Below are 15068 nucleotides of genomic sequence, written 5' to 3' on the forward strand. Positions count from 1 at the left end.
CGGCCGCGGGCTGCGGGATGGCGGAGGAGGCGCTGCAGTTAGCGGGCGCCGCGGGGCTGCTGGTGTCCGAGGGAGCAGGTGCACTTTCGCTCATGCCGGGGTAGGAAGAGGCTGAGCTCGTGGGTGGTTCTGCAGAGACAGAAAACAGGGAAAGGACGGGTAGCTGCAGTTACATTCGCTGACCCGCCCTGGGGTTGAGGGAGGGCTGGCCTTGCTACACAGCCAATGGCCCCAGGCCCAAATGCCCCGCAGCCCCATTGCCTACTTTAGGGGTTACCTGTGTTCAGATTTAAATCACAGAACAACTGCCTCCCCGTCTTCAGCATGCATAGTTCATACCTCCCTCCCCCAGCCCCATCCCATTTTGGCGGGCTGCGCTGTCCAAATGCACACCGGTCTTACCAGCGACAGCAGGATCGAGACTGTCAGTCTACGGAAAAACAAATCTTGGGCGGTGGAAGAAAGGTGCAGGAGACAGCCATTGCTTTACATTATTTAACCTACAGTTCCATTTCCCAACAGAGATAAGAATCAAGATTTATCCACCCTTTATGGAAACTATGTAGCAGAGACATTAAAATACAGTAGACAAAAAATTTAAAAAGGAGGAAAAGACAAGAAAAATCTTCAGAGGAGAATAATTACCCACAAAAGTTGCTAAATCCCATCAAAGCATGTAAGTTATTCCTACACTGGCACTCTTAAAGACTTACAAAAATTATTCAGGCTTGACTTTTAAAAAAAGCAAAACTTTTTTCTTTCTTCTCTGCTGAAGAATGTAATCTGCGCACACGGCTTCCCCAAGGGTGGGTGGGGGAAGCAAAATCCCCACAGGTTATCTGAGAGTCAAGGCTTCCCCTTGGCACTCAGCGAGTGTTTCCCTGGCCAGATTCTTTGCTCCGAAATGCCTGGAAATATTTCCAAATAAAAGCCAGCATTATTCTGGGAAGTGGGGGCTCCCAGCCACAGCCACCAGGGTGGCCACCAGTGTCAAGGAATGGCAGCCACAGCCTGCTCTTCAGGCAGCACTGGGACGGCCGGCTCTGCCTCCTGAGGAGGGACAGCTGCTGGACCAAGTGGCAGGGAGATGGGGAAGGCACAGCCTGCAGCCTGGTGCCCACCATGCCCTGCTTCCCAAGTGCAGAGCAGGCAGGGTGCACCCCGTCCACGCCCACGGTTTTTCGCGCCTGCAAAGGCAGTGACCTGACTTACCTAGCGGCAGCCACTTTCTCCTGCAACGATTCCCTAGGAAAATTTCCCCAAGCAGAAACGCTGTCCTTCCAGTTGTCACAAGTGTTTTCAGTTAAACTGCTCATGTTTCTAATTAACTTTTGTCATCCACAACTACTCCAGTGCCCAGAAGCCCGGCGGGATTAACGGCCGATTCCCTCTCTCTCTCTCTCTCTCTCTCTCTCTCTCTCTCTCTCTCTCTCTCCACTTCCTAATACCTATGTTCCGCTGCCTTCTAGCAACAGAGTAAACTGTATACAGAGCGGCTTTTTATGATTTAAAAGTCAACGGCCACAGAGGCTGAGTGAAGGCGGCAGGGAGAGCCCCACGCCCGAGGAGAGGAGCTGCTTCCCTGAGCGGGGAAGCCGAGGCTCAGGCTGATCCAAAGCAGACCTCTCAGTGTTTTAAAACACATCCATCTTCCTGACTTACTGGGGATTTGGGTTTGGAGGGGAGGGTGCTACCGCACGATCCTCCCAAAAGAAACTCACAGGCGTTGCTGGATCCTTTCCTGGGGAGAGCCAGAGACCAGCGTGGAGACGGGCTTGGGAACCCACCCACACCATCAGCCCGTGAGAGGGGCTGCGAGGTCAGGAGGCCCAGGGCCAGCGCATGTGAACATGGGGACCTCACCCCCATTCTGCGAGACAGGGAACTGACACTAGGTGGAGCGACTGAGCAACCGTAGGAAGGGGTGCACCTGAAATCTGAACTGGGGTCTCCAGATAGCACCACGCTGCCTCCCTTGATAAGGAACATGTGTCAATAGCAGCCACTCAAATGACTAGTGGGCTTTTCGGGTACCGTCTTTTCTCCTAGCATGTATGTGGATGCATGTCATGTATGTTGATGACATCCACGGCAGGCACAAATCAGCTCAGCCACTTCACAGGAAGCAGCCTCAGGAGGCTCTGGGGCCAAAATAATTGTGGCTCTCCAAGCCTGAGTGCTACCTCTCTTAGGACAACCACCTTTCCCTTTTAGCTGGGATCAGATCTGGGGAGGGGTGAAGCACTCATTCATTCAACATGTCTGTTCATACCAATATCTGCTCATTCATCCAGCACCTAATTACACTAGACACTGCTCTAGGTACCCGGGACACATCCATTCCAAAGCAAAAGCTCTGCCTTTGTGGCATTTATAGTCCAGCCAAAGGGAACAGGCAATGAGTAATTTTATCACTTAATTATATCCTATGTAAGAAAATAAGTGCTAAAGAAAAGGAGGACTCAGGGACAAGTGGCAAGACTGTCCTTGAAGGAATTGTGAGATCATGTTTGGAGGTGCGTCCCTCTTTCTGGAAGAAGTTTTGGGCATTGCCTGTGTACATAGACCAACATGACGTCCCTTCTTGGAGCTGTTACAGAGCTTTCTCAGAAACAGCTTAGACAAGAAACACCCCTTCCTACCATTTCTAAATATATTTTCTAACACAATTGTAGCTAGAAGTTACTTGACAGAAAACTAGCTAACAGATGACCCAGGAGAACACAGGGAGTTTGTTGTCTCTGTGAAATGGCCAGACTCACTGAAAATGTGTGTCCTTTGGGAAAAGGTGGTGAGGACAGGGAAGGGGCTGTCACTTGTGTAAGGACAATGGTCATGCCTACTCATTTCTCAGGTCGTGTCATGATGGCTCCCAGGAAATCTCTCCTGTCACACCCCAGTTCAATGCCACTTCCTCTGCCAAGCCATGTGAGATCCTCCAGCTGCCTGGTTTGCACCCTAGGATATTTTTACAAACCCTGTGCTTCCCAAGGTCTCTGTCCACGTGTCCCTCGTCCAAGGGTGTGTGGAGGCCCATTCGCTGTCCACTGCACTTTTGGGACACAGAGGTGAATGACACAGGGCTGGTGCCCTCTAGCAACACACCAGCAAGGGATGTGACAGACCTCAGAACAAGCCAAGAGAGTAAGGTAGAGCAGCAGAGGGTCCTCCAGGCACTCTGAGATCAGAGGTGGTGCTAGCTACAGGCTTCCCTTTGGGAAACTTTCATGGAGGAGGTGACCCTTGAGATACCATCCTATGGAGCCTCTGCTACGGGTCAGTTTGTGACTCCATCGGTCCAGATGTCCTCCAGGGGGAATCCTATCCCCGTGCCTCTTCCCACATCTGTGGTGGGTAGGTAGCCTTCACGTTTAAAAACTGCATTTAAGGCAGCAGAGATGTAGGATTTGTCACTAGGGTTTTACTACAACCTAAGCTCTCAGTGGAGGGGGAAAAAAAAAACAGATCAAAATGCAGAGCTTCAGAATTTCCCCCTGGCACTTAGCCTGGGTCCCTCTGCTTCTGGAGTCGCTGGGATGCTTTTAAACTATTCATCACAACCACAAGAACCTGGATGCTTCTGGGCTTCGTTTCTGGAGTGGAATATTCTGAGCAGGGCTGGAGTGTACCAGGGCATCAAAGGATCAGGTCATTGAAACTTTATACTCATATCAGAGCCAGAAGTCCCTTCCACAGTGAAAATGGCTTCGGGTCACAAGCAGTTTTGCCCAGGGTAATGTGACCCATTTCTGTCATTTCTAGGGTATCAACTGAGGGATTTCACATCTCGGCTGAGTGGCTGCTGGAGGTCAGATCCTCTTTCTTTGAAAGAAGCCATTTCTATTGCCAGTGTCCTCTGACTCCTAGCACAAGACTTTTCTTACAAGGCTTCTGAGGCAGTGAGATAAATTCGGGAGAGGTGTGAGAGGGCAGGCCAAGGCTCAAGTGTTGTCACTCACTAAGAGTAGGATCCTAGAGAGGTCATTTGACCTCTCTGGGCCTCCGTCACTACATTTGTAAGAAACAAGAGAAGCTATTTCTCAGAAGTCCTCTTGGCTCTGCTCCTACTAAAAATCCCAGCGGGTCTCCAAGAGACCTTATAGGGCTGAGCCATGGCTTGTTCCATGGGAATTCCTGCACGCAGCACCCACTCATGACTTCCTATCAGGATTCTGTTCAGCCACATGCAGGGAGTTTCTTTATCTTCAAATTCACTCTCCAGTGTTCTGGACATTGCCCACTCATAGATGGAGAGAGCTGGCTTGGTGAGGCCAGTCAGCCTTGGAGGGGTCTCCTTCTGAAATCAGAAATGCTGGTGTCTTAGAAACAAGCCCAGGGAAGACAGGGAGGAGGGCAGGGTGAGTAGTTTAAAAATTCTTACAACTTTGTTGCCTGATAACTAACAGTTCTTGTTTCTTTTCTCATGTGTATGAATCTTTGTTAGAGCAAAGGAATCTAAGAGAGAGAAGGGAGGAAAGCATAAAAGAATGTTCTGAGCAACATATTCCCCGAGTGGCGGTACAGGGGCCAAAGAGGTGAGCTGCTTCAGAGGGCACATGGATGAATATTTTTATCATTTCAGAGTTATATACTTAGTTGGGTGTGGTGGCGGATGCCTGTAATCCTAGCACTCTGACAGGGTGAGGCAGAAGAATGGCAGGTTCAAGCCCAGTCTGGACAATTTAGCAAGATCTTTCCTCAAAATTTATGTATTTATCTGTTGTTGCTGTTGTTGCTGTTTTTGCCTCAAAATTTAAAAAAGCAAAAGGGCCGTGGATATAGCCCCACGCAAAGACCCTGGGTTCAATCTCTAATACACAAAAATAAAAGAATGAATGGATGGATGGATGAATAAAATCTACTTAGCTGGGTGTGGAGACATGGGCTGGGCTGTAATCTCAGCTTTCTGAGAGACTAAGGCAAGACTAGCAGAAGTTCAAGCTCAGCTGAAACAATTTAGTGCGATTCTCTTAAAATAAAAATGAAGTGAAATGGGCTGGAGATGCAGCTCCTTGCGAAGGCCCTGGGTTCAGTCCCCAAGTACTGTCCCCTGTCCCGCCCCAAATATATATATTTAAGAGTGAGGGGAGAGAGGGTGGCTCATCAGAAAAAAATAACTAGCCCATGTATAAAGGAACATTCATGGATAATAAATAGAGATTTGAAATTTGAGCTGATTGAAGAAAAAAATGAAATGAAAAACCACAAGTAGTTCACAGATTTGCCAAAAATCATGCAGAAGGTTTGTGGGAGATGCAAGTCGGGGAAACACTGTTATATTAGTTCAGGACATACTTATTTTATATTAAATCTATGCTTTTGGAAGATATATGATCAAGAAGAAATCAAATCAGAAAGCTCATCTAAGTACTAGATTCAAATCTCATCTGAAACAGCTACATTTTACAGACTGATTTATTTACATGTACCCATTCAACATGTGATATTGTGCTGAGAAGGGGCAGATCTGCAACACGACTTGGCCTTGATGAGCCAGAGATAACTTTAAAATAATGGCTTTCACAATTTTCTGACCATTAAACAGCACAGTACGTGATGATCCAGTAAACGCTCAGATATCCCTGTGTAAAACTGAAAAATATGACGTACATTACGTACAACAAATCCTGCCTTTTCAACCCTCGGCTAATGCAGTCCGTGGTGGACTGCCAGGCAGTCTGAACTTTTTGGCCCTAAAACGCCAGCTCACAAGGTTCACCCACCACCAACTGACAAACCGCCACAAGGAAAAGTCTCCCTTGAAACAGTGCAGACAGGATGCCTTTGAAGAGAAGAAAAGCCTTTTTTGAAATGTATTTTGGGTTTAGCGAGAACATTAATCCTCTAATAGGGAGGGAAAAACTTTGGTGTTTCTGGCAACCAGCCTTCACCTTCCCTAACAGGAACTGAAAATACTAAATGAAAATATCATGGAAAGCAGATAAACGAGCATTTCTTCCCCTCTCTTGCTGCAAGGATGAACCCCGGCCGCAGTCTCCTCTGTCCCCAGCTTTGCAGTGAAGGAGACGTTGGTGGTCTGGCCCCAGTGCCAAGAGGCACAAAGGGAGAGTGTCCGGGGCTGGCCAATCCCAGCTCATGTCACTGCTGCTGTGATTTTAAACCTGCCCTGGGGAGGCTTCCGGCTTAAATCCTCTCCAAAGCCTTTGGGGAAAAGACCTAATAATTGGGCCTGGGAAAGTGTGTGCCATTTCCTATCGTTTGTCAAGGTGTCCATCTCGAGCACTCAGATTTGTTAGGACAATTAAAACTAGCTTTTTTTTTTTCTTTGAAGTATGCTTTCAAAGCTGCTCAAGCCAGGTTCTGTGGACCCCTGTTAACTACGAGAGGGCCACGGAGGGGCATGGGGGTCTGACCCACTCATTCAGTTCTGCAGGATTCTGGAGTTGGCCGGCGGGACCCTGTGCACTGTCGCGTCCATGTCTAGTTCAAGGCTATGCCCTTAAATGCAGTCTTCTCTCTGGCTCTTTCTTGGGGAAGCTCTCAGAAGACAGAGAAAGTAGGCAAAAAAGGCAAGAGTATGAGTAGGAAAGTGAGAAAGCATGGGGTTGGGGGTGCTTTCCAAGGATCTTACTGTAGCTATGATTCCACAGGCTCCTAGAATGTCCAACCTAAAGGGTCTGATCTACTTAACCAAATATATTTAAAAAGCTACTTTGTTAATGCAAATCCGATTACAGGCCTAATGGCATCTTTTGTAGAAATAGAGAACTCCATCCTAAAATTCAAAATATGAAGTTGATTTCCTGCCTTACACCATGTACAACACTGAACTCAAAATGGATCAAAGACTTAAATGTCTCAAAGTGAATCAGAGATATAAACAAAACAGCGAAAACTATGAAACTCTTAAAGGAAAACATAGGAAAAAGGGTTCATGACATTGGCATTAAGTTCTTAGGTTTTATACCAAAAGAATAGGCAACAAAAGAATAAAACGAAGTAAGTTGGATTCCGGCAAGATTAAAAAAGGACACCATCATCCAATGAAAAGATGAACCAGGAAGTAGAACAGAATGTTTACTAATCATATAAGGAGTGAGTGTCTAGAATATATAGAGTTCTTACAAGCCAATAACAAGGAACAAGATCAAGCGAAGGACTTGAACTGTCATTTCTCGAAAGAGAGACAAATGGTGAGCAAAAACATGGAAAGACATTCAAGATCATGAATCATTAGAGAGTGCCAATCAAAATCACAAACAGCTATCACGTCACACCCTTGGGATGGCTGTTCCTTAAAAAACAGACAGAAAGTGCCCCTAACACTTGTTAACCTGCATTGTGGTTAGTAGCAGCCTGACTTAGAAGAATGGCTGATGTCCTATTTGGTGCCTACATACGATTGTTCCCACTAAATCAATAAAAAACCAGAAATGAGCCCACAGTGGATCCTCCATATGGCTCGAAATTAAAATCAGGAGTACCCGACTGTCCCCTCCTGCCTAATCATGTCCAACAGTTGTTCTTTCTGAAGCTGAGTAAATTCAAATGACTAGAACTCTTGGCGATGTTTTTAATGTATTTTCAGTTGGGAATTTTGCTATGCTGGGTCACGTAACATTTCCTGTACAAATACTCCAGTATCTTGTGGTGGTGTGACCAAAAATCAGTGTGTATTATGTGAAGGTACAGTATCCTATTAGATGAAGCCTTCTCTGTCCTGTGTGAGCCATGAATTTCCTACTTTTACTAGGTGAATTTCTCCTTCCCCAGGAAAGAGAAGAGGCACCCCACCACTGGAGCAAACATATATAGTTGTATTTCTTTTAAATATATGACAAGGTCATTCCTTTCCTTCAGTGCCTTATTTTGGATAAAACCAAGCAAAACTATGGGTAATGCAGTCATGTTTTTTGCTGGTAACTCAAACACAGTAAAAGAAAGCAAGGAAGTGCTGTACATTTTTAAAAGTAGTTTTTACTACCTTTTCTCCAAAGCATTTCATAAGGCATGTTTTAGAATCCTAGTCACATAAAACACTGGCAGAGATAAATGAAGGTTAACTTGCTAAAAAGATTTGTTTGCAGTTGGGCTTATGTTTGACCCTGTGATGATACCTTAAAAAACAGTAAATTCTTGAAATCTCTCTCACATTCACACACCCTTTACATCAAAAGGTGTCCCACACGCAAATGTTTCATATCCTTCTACTCTTCTGGATAAAGAAGACAAGTCGTTTGGCTCCTGGCATTTGAAGAAAGATATATTTAAAACTAAGAGATATTCACCTTTCATTTCTTGAACCCATAGCACCCTCCAAGCACACCCCTTCTCTCTTGAACTTATTTGTTCAAAATCCCAAGGAGAAAACTTCTGCTTTCACTGGTCAAGCCATTTCTCTATCCTGTACCTTATATGGTTATGAGAAAGTACAAAACTGGCCACAGAAAGCCTTCTCCCTCCCTCTCTTAAGGGTGCATGAAGTTTCATAGGGCGACAAGAAACACTTTACAGGGGGAAAAATCCCGTTATTTGAGCAGGTCACTGTATACCATCAGTAGCCTTTTTGGCAGAGTGAAACAGATTGTGCATGGTTATGAATATGTCCCTCTGTCACAGAGTTGCACAAGGAATCCTGCACTCCCTCTCTTCCTGCTCTCTCTTCGGGCTCCCTCAAACAGTGTTAATTCAGAGTTCTTTGCACTGAACAATACAAACTGGCAGCAACAGAGAGACAAGGTCCACAGTCAGGGAAGTTGAAAAACAGAGGGCTAAATACTAGTCCAATGGCTTTCTTGTCTACAGGGTTCCTCAGGTCCTTTACTGTGTTTACTAGTGCTGGGAATCCAAATGTTCGTTTAACAGGTTGGTGTGATTCCTAAATGCATTTTTGCCATGGAACTGATTTTGTGGACTAGCTTAAAGAACAAGCCTATCAGGGGATGGATTTTGGTAAACACTTTTCTAATAAAGGAACCAAAATGTGTGCACAACCCAAACTAGAGAAGGCAGCAGTCTACAGGCAACAGGTGGCAACCAGGGGGTTGGGCAGGCAGAAATCACATGCACCCGTATTTCCCGTGACCTTACCCCTTAACTCAGAGTGGAGTTCTCTCATGGTACACATCTGAAGAATTAAATATCCCTGAATAGGTACCTGCTATCTCTCATTTCAAAAGAATTTGTATAAGGCTCTGAGCAAAGGCCACAGAGCCACATGGGAGAAGCATTTCTATCACCAGTTGGGCTTACAGTGATTCATCACCGGGACAGGGCTGTTGAGAGACCCAGTGGGGCCTTGTCTACACTGACACAGTAACATCAAGTACAAGGAAGGCAAGGATCTTCCCAGCTGCTCAAAACCAGGACTACAGCTCGAAAGGTGAAAGCTTAGAACCAAGGACCTGGAAAGGCTTCTTAGAGATACACTACTTGAAGGCCCTCTTTGCCCTAAAAGAGGGTTAAAGACTTGGGCAGTAATGGCGTCTCCAAGGTCTCACATTTGGTGAGTGACACCACTGTTGCTGAACTCAGGACCCTGGTGTTTGTTATGTAACACAGCTACATGGCCTCCCTGTAATGTACCAAATCAGGGCATGAACCCAAGAAGGTCAGAAGCCAGGCATGAGAGGCCAGGTGTTGTGGAGGAACTGTGGTTCTCCCAGGATGAGGACCAGAGTGAGCCCCCCCTCCCCCAGGGCCTCCTCAAACTCAGAGGGGAGGGGAATCAGGCAAATATGGAGAGAACTCTAGGAACAAAGGCTAAAGCAGCACGTGTCCGAGCAGGCCCGTGACATGGACAGCCAGACTCCTCACAGCCCCAGGGCCGCAGAGCTTTCTTTGGGGCACTGAGGCACACAGGGCGGGGAGTATCTGCAGCTATTGTGGAAAAAGTGAGTTGAGCCAACCTGATTTTATGAGTTCTCTGCTCCGCTTCTGAGCAGTCCATTTTGCATATAGGATTTTATTTGACAAAAAGTTTCCATGGCAAATGTATACATGTAATATTAATATTAATAATGTTAGACATGAAGAATAACAGCCAACCTTTACTGCATACGTACTTTGTGCCAGGTCCTTTTATTCTGTTGACATTTTTCATTTGTGTTATGAATCCAGTGGGGTAGCTAATCACTACTGCAGTTCACCAAGAAGGACACTGAGGAATAGGCCAGAGGTAAGGAACCCACAACCCAACAGAGCAGAGCCAGAGCCAGGTACCAGTAAATCTGCACATGTTAGCTGCATTGCTGGTCTACCCCACCGACAGAGGCGACACAAACTGGGCTCTCAAAGCTGGTGCTGTTCTGTTACAAGATACAGTGTTTTCACCAAGTCTTTAACAGCTTTTAGAGACTCGACGGCAAAATGTGTTGAACTTTAACTTCTTCCTTGAGGAAAAGGAGTTTTTTTTTTGTTTTTTTTTTGTTTTTTTTTTAACCCCAGGAGGCTCTCTTTAAAAATGGGACTGGCAAACCATTTGCAATAATTTAAGTATGATTTTTGCTCTTCACACTGGAGGATGCTGGCAAGATGCAATCTTTCTGCTGTTATTTTTCCTGTCAATCAAAGTCAGAAGCCAACCAAAGAACTAGCTTATTGTGTTTCTCAGGGGGAATCGGTGCAGAAACTGAGAGCTGAATTGGACCATTATTCACTATCTGTGATTGTATTATGGCAAATGTGCAGGAACAGAAGAAAAAAGGCAGTCATTTATCCTCATTCTGCCAAGTGTGCAGACACCAGGTATCAGATAGATCAAATAATTTCAGGGACTCATGGATGTTACTGACCCACACATAGCCCTTCCAGACTTCTGAGCCTTTTCACCTGACAGTTGTCTTCTTAATGGAAACACAGAACCCTTCTTCTGAAAAAATGAAATACGCAGAGGTAGAAAATGCCCCTAGAGACAGCTCCCTGCCTTTACTCACCCAAACTGGGAAGCGATTTCCTCCAGGTTGTCTGTTTTGCTTTATGCAACAGGCCTGGCTGTGACCAGCTGGCAGGGGGGATGAGGTTTTGAAATAGAGCACATGTGCAGCCGAAGCCTAGTAACATGGTGTAACACTCAGGCGGCTCTGACAAATCAGACAATCAGGATGAGGGACCGAGAATGCCAAGGTAGCCATGTCACTGCGCTCGGTGCTGCTCAGACCCTTGAGAGTTGTGCAAGCCTTGAACTTTGTGGACGAATTCAATGTCGTAACTTAATGACCCTGAGTTGCTTCATCTGGCTACGCTCCCACTTCTCCAGAAGGAAAGCTAAATGCAATACCAATAACTACCACTTATCGAGTGGCACGGTACTAAGACACTGAGCTAAGGGTCTGAAATAATTTCATGGAATAAACTTACTTAAAATAATGGCTTCATTGATTCCCATGAGTAGTTTATGAAATAGACTCGCTGCAGATCAGAGATGTTAGCAGTTCGCCCCAAATCACAACTCATCAGTGGTAGGGCAAGGATTTGTATGCTAAGAGCCCACTCTCTTCTTGGTCAGCACCACCCACTCCAGGAGACGGGGACCAGAGCTCTTTTATTTTCGCCTTGGGGAGCAGAGGCAGAGATGTGAACACAGACTATAAACTGCGAGAAGTTCTGCACGTAGACTAGTTTTCACTCCCCCTACTAACACTGGGCTTTTTAAAAGTAAGGCTGAGCTGTACAGAATTTTACTGGAACTGTTGTCTTTCATAAGCACAATAAAATGAGGGGGTGCCGAGAAACCCTCTAGCCAAACTCTGCAGAAGAAGAGAGAGGTGCCCTTCCAGCCCACTCATGCAATCAGAAGGACCCAGAGCTTCCAGGTGGCTGGCCCTGGGCTCATCCCCTCACCAGGCTCCGCGGCAGCCCAGTTACACGCAGCCCACTGCCTGGAGTGGTGACTCAGCCACTCCTGGCAGCATCTGTTCTGCTTCTGTGAGACTCAAAGGGGCCCCTCCCATGGAGGAGGGAAAAGGAGGATGCAAGGGGCTTCTCCCCCCGCACACCTGGCTGCCAGACAGAGTGTGGAAACTTGGTTCCCTCACGAACCAGGGTGGAGCTTCTAATTCTAACTCACATATACCTAAGCTTTTTAAATGCTCTTTCAGAGGATCTTTGTCACCATGAGTGACAAACTCTGGATGCATGGTCACCTGGGAGATGACGAGGGCTCCACATTCTTTGGTCAAGTTTCTCCTTGGAATCTTCCGTCCACTGTCCTATCAACTGTGATTTTTGGGTTTTTTGGTTTGTTCATTTGTTTTGCATGCTCCTTTTGTTGCAGGTACTTTCCCGGGTATCAAGGGAAGAGCAATGAATCTACAGTTTATACTTTCAAGGGGTTCCAAGTAGACCACAAAACAAAAGGAAGAAGAAGCCACTGATACTGAGGTATGGGGATGAAACTGCGGGACACAAAATGTGGTCTGGGAGCCAGAGAAAGTCAAGAGAGTCATTTAAGTCATTTTTACTGACCCTGCACGGAACTTGTAGAACCACATTCTTTACAAAGCAGCAAAAGGAAATTAGTGTCCAGGCACTGATGCCTCATGACTAAAATCAAACTCAGGAGAACAAAATACAGACTCTGCACTTAATCAGGGTAAAATCTGGCCAGCCAAATATATTCATGATATTAATCACAAGCAGGGATTCCAGGGGCATATCCATTCCACCCAAGCACAGCAAAAAATGGGACAAATAGCTTAGTCAGACTGTTCTTCCCTGCACACCCAGCATGCAGAGGCTCTCTCCATTCAGTTGCATGCGCTGAATTGGTCTCAACAACGAAGAACCCGGACAAGTCCCAGCCCAGGCTAGGAAACAAAACAAAACAAGTACACAGACTTCGCTCTCTCATTTTTCCCTAAATGTAGACAAGCTAGAAGCAAAGTTGATGGTTTCAAACAATATCAAACTGACCTTGGCCCAGTCCGTCCCAGCTGTTGATCTGCATACCCTGAGTTTCAGGCACACGACCACACTTCCTGTATCGTCAATCATATTCTGAACTAAAGATGTAAATGAGTGACAGAAACCCAAAGGTGATTTTATCTTCCCAATGTGAGACTTAAAGGAGGAAATGAAGGCAGGAGAGACACTAGCTTTGGCCCCACAGTGACTGAGATCAAGGTTCTCTTCCTCATAGGGTGCTCTCAGGCCTGTTTCACAGAGGAGTGAATTCTAGCAGCGGGAGGTTGAGTCATGGGCCTGATGTCGCCCAGCTGGAGAATGCAGAGATGGGATCCAAGCCCAGGTCTGTCCATCATGGAGGCTACAGACGGGGCCTCAGGCTTCTCCTCCTCGGTAAAAATGAACAGATCCATGACCACAGCTCCAGAGTGAGGAGGACTCGTCGTGGAAGAGGGTAACAGAGTATTTTAGGGAGGCCCTATTATTAGGATAAAGAGTGACAGCATTTCAGCGAGGGGGGAGAGGTGGCCGGTAGGAACACCCATGACAAGGCCCTGGGGCCAGCCAGCTGCATACCTAGGGACTGGCAGCCATGCTGCAGAAGGTATCACCAAAGATGTACGTAGGCAGCATTCCCTCTGTGACACTCCAGTCCGGCCCACCAGCCATCTGGAGGACAGGTAGTCCTGACAGGTATCTGGGCTCACTGGCACTGGTCTAGGACAGCTGATCTCCTAGTTATTCCAGCACTGCCCCTTCCACAGACAGGGCCACCACGCGCTAACCTGTCTCTCCCTGTAGCGGCCGTGGCCAACACCTCCTTCCCCTCTCTTGGCTCCCCAACCTCTGCCCTTCATAGACCAGAGCCCTTTGGCCTCAGTACTTGCCTAGTATAGACTGAGCTTACTGTTCTAAGACACAGATCGCTAAACCAGGGCCGGAAGGACAAATTCTGCCCACTGCCTATTTGTTTGTTCATTTGTTTGTGGTACTGGGGACTGACCTAAGGCCTTCTCACTAAGGTACGTCCATAGCTCCCCCCAAAAAAATTTTTTTTAAATTTTTGAGACAGTGACTCCCTAAGTCGTTAAATTGCCAGGCTGGGCTTGAACTTGTGATCCTCCTGCCTCAGCCTCCAATGATGCTAAGAGTATAGAAGCATACTAACAGGCCATTGCAAAGTTTTCTTGGAACACAGTTATGCTCATTCACTTACTTAAAGGCTATAGCTGCTTTCTCACTACAATGGCAGAACTGAGTAGTTGCAACAGAGACCCTGATGCCTTCCAACCCTAAAATAATTGCTATCTGGAGATTTATTAGAAAGTTTAGCAACTCTTACTCTAAAATATTAATCTCTTGACTTCAAGTCCTATTTCATTCCTCTGTTCTTTCTCTGGTACCTGGCACAGAATAAATGTTTCTGGAGTAAGTGGGTGAATGTAGGCATGAGGGTTAGATAGACATCATTAGATCAACTGAACAGGGCAAAGATACTAATTGGCAAAGCTTTAAACAATGGAGAAGAATGTTCTAGGTTGAGTGTATCTTCCATTTTAGCCAGCTAATATAGGATTGCCCATGTCTTAATGCACACTGAATTGGCTTTTTCTCCTCAAAAGCATGGCATTCCATTTCTCTTCTTTGTCCCTCACAGATACAGCTTTGGAAATTATTTGGAAGCAGGATAATTCATCTTCATGTTACATGCTGGAAGGAACTGTCTTTTGGTACATACGTCAAAAATATCCTTTTCCCATCATCTGCTATTTCCGATTTGAATCAGTAATAACAGCTCAATAATGTGTTAAGCACATATTGAAAGGCTCTCATGCAAAGTACTTTACTGGCAGTACCTAATCTACCCTCTCACAATAATCCCATAAACTAGGTACTGCCACATTCTGTTATGGATGAGAAAACTGAGGCTGGAAGAGATTAAGCAGCCTGTCTGATGTCCAAGGGCAGGCATACATCTGTCCAATTCCAGGGTCACAACTGTAAATAACTGCTATACAGCTCATTAATTTATCTACTCTATCAACAAATACAAGGTACAGTGTGACCTCGGTTCACGAATGCTTTTGTTGGCAAACAGTTTGGTTCATATACAAAAGTGTTTGAAAATTTTTGCTTCTCTTTACAAACTCTGTGGTTTCTTTCTTTCTTTCATTTTTTTTTTTTTTTTTTTTTTTTTTTTTGGG

At 45.9% G+C, this 15068-nt stretch overlaps 1 protein-coding gene and 1 long non-coding RNA gene across 2 annotated transcripts in view; one reads left to right on the top strand and one right to left on the bottom strand.

Moving 5' to 3' along the window:
* The window catches only part of Nav2 (neuron navigator 2), a 359199-nt gene that overhangs the window by 168759 nt on the left and 175372 nt on the right, over positions 1 to 15068 (bottom strand). The window contains exon 8 of the mRNA XM_033764074.1: positions 1 to 129. Coding sequence (XP_033619965.1) covers positions 1 to 129 — 129 coding nt within the window. The remainder of the gene's footprint in view (positions 130 to 15068) is intronic.
* Positions 4151 to 15028, top strand: LOC104859710. Its single transcript, XR_004517408.1, has 4 exons — positions 4151 to 4358; positions 12236 to 12342; positions 13100 to 13318; positions 14522 to 15028. It is a non-coding gene; the product is annotated as an uncharacterized LOC104859710 (long non-coding RNA).

This window comes from Fukomys damarensis, unplaced genomic scaffold (assembly GCF_012274545.1).
Source record: "Fukomys damarensis isolate Sample0158 unplaced genomic scaffold, DMR_v1.0_HiC HiC_scaffold_16, whole genome shotgun sequence".
NCBI classification, from domain to species: domain Eukaryota; kingdom Metazoa; phylum Chordata; class Mammalia; order Rodentia; family Bathyergidae; genus Fukomys; species Fukomys damarensis.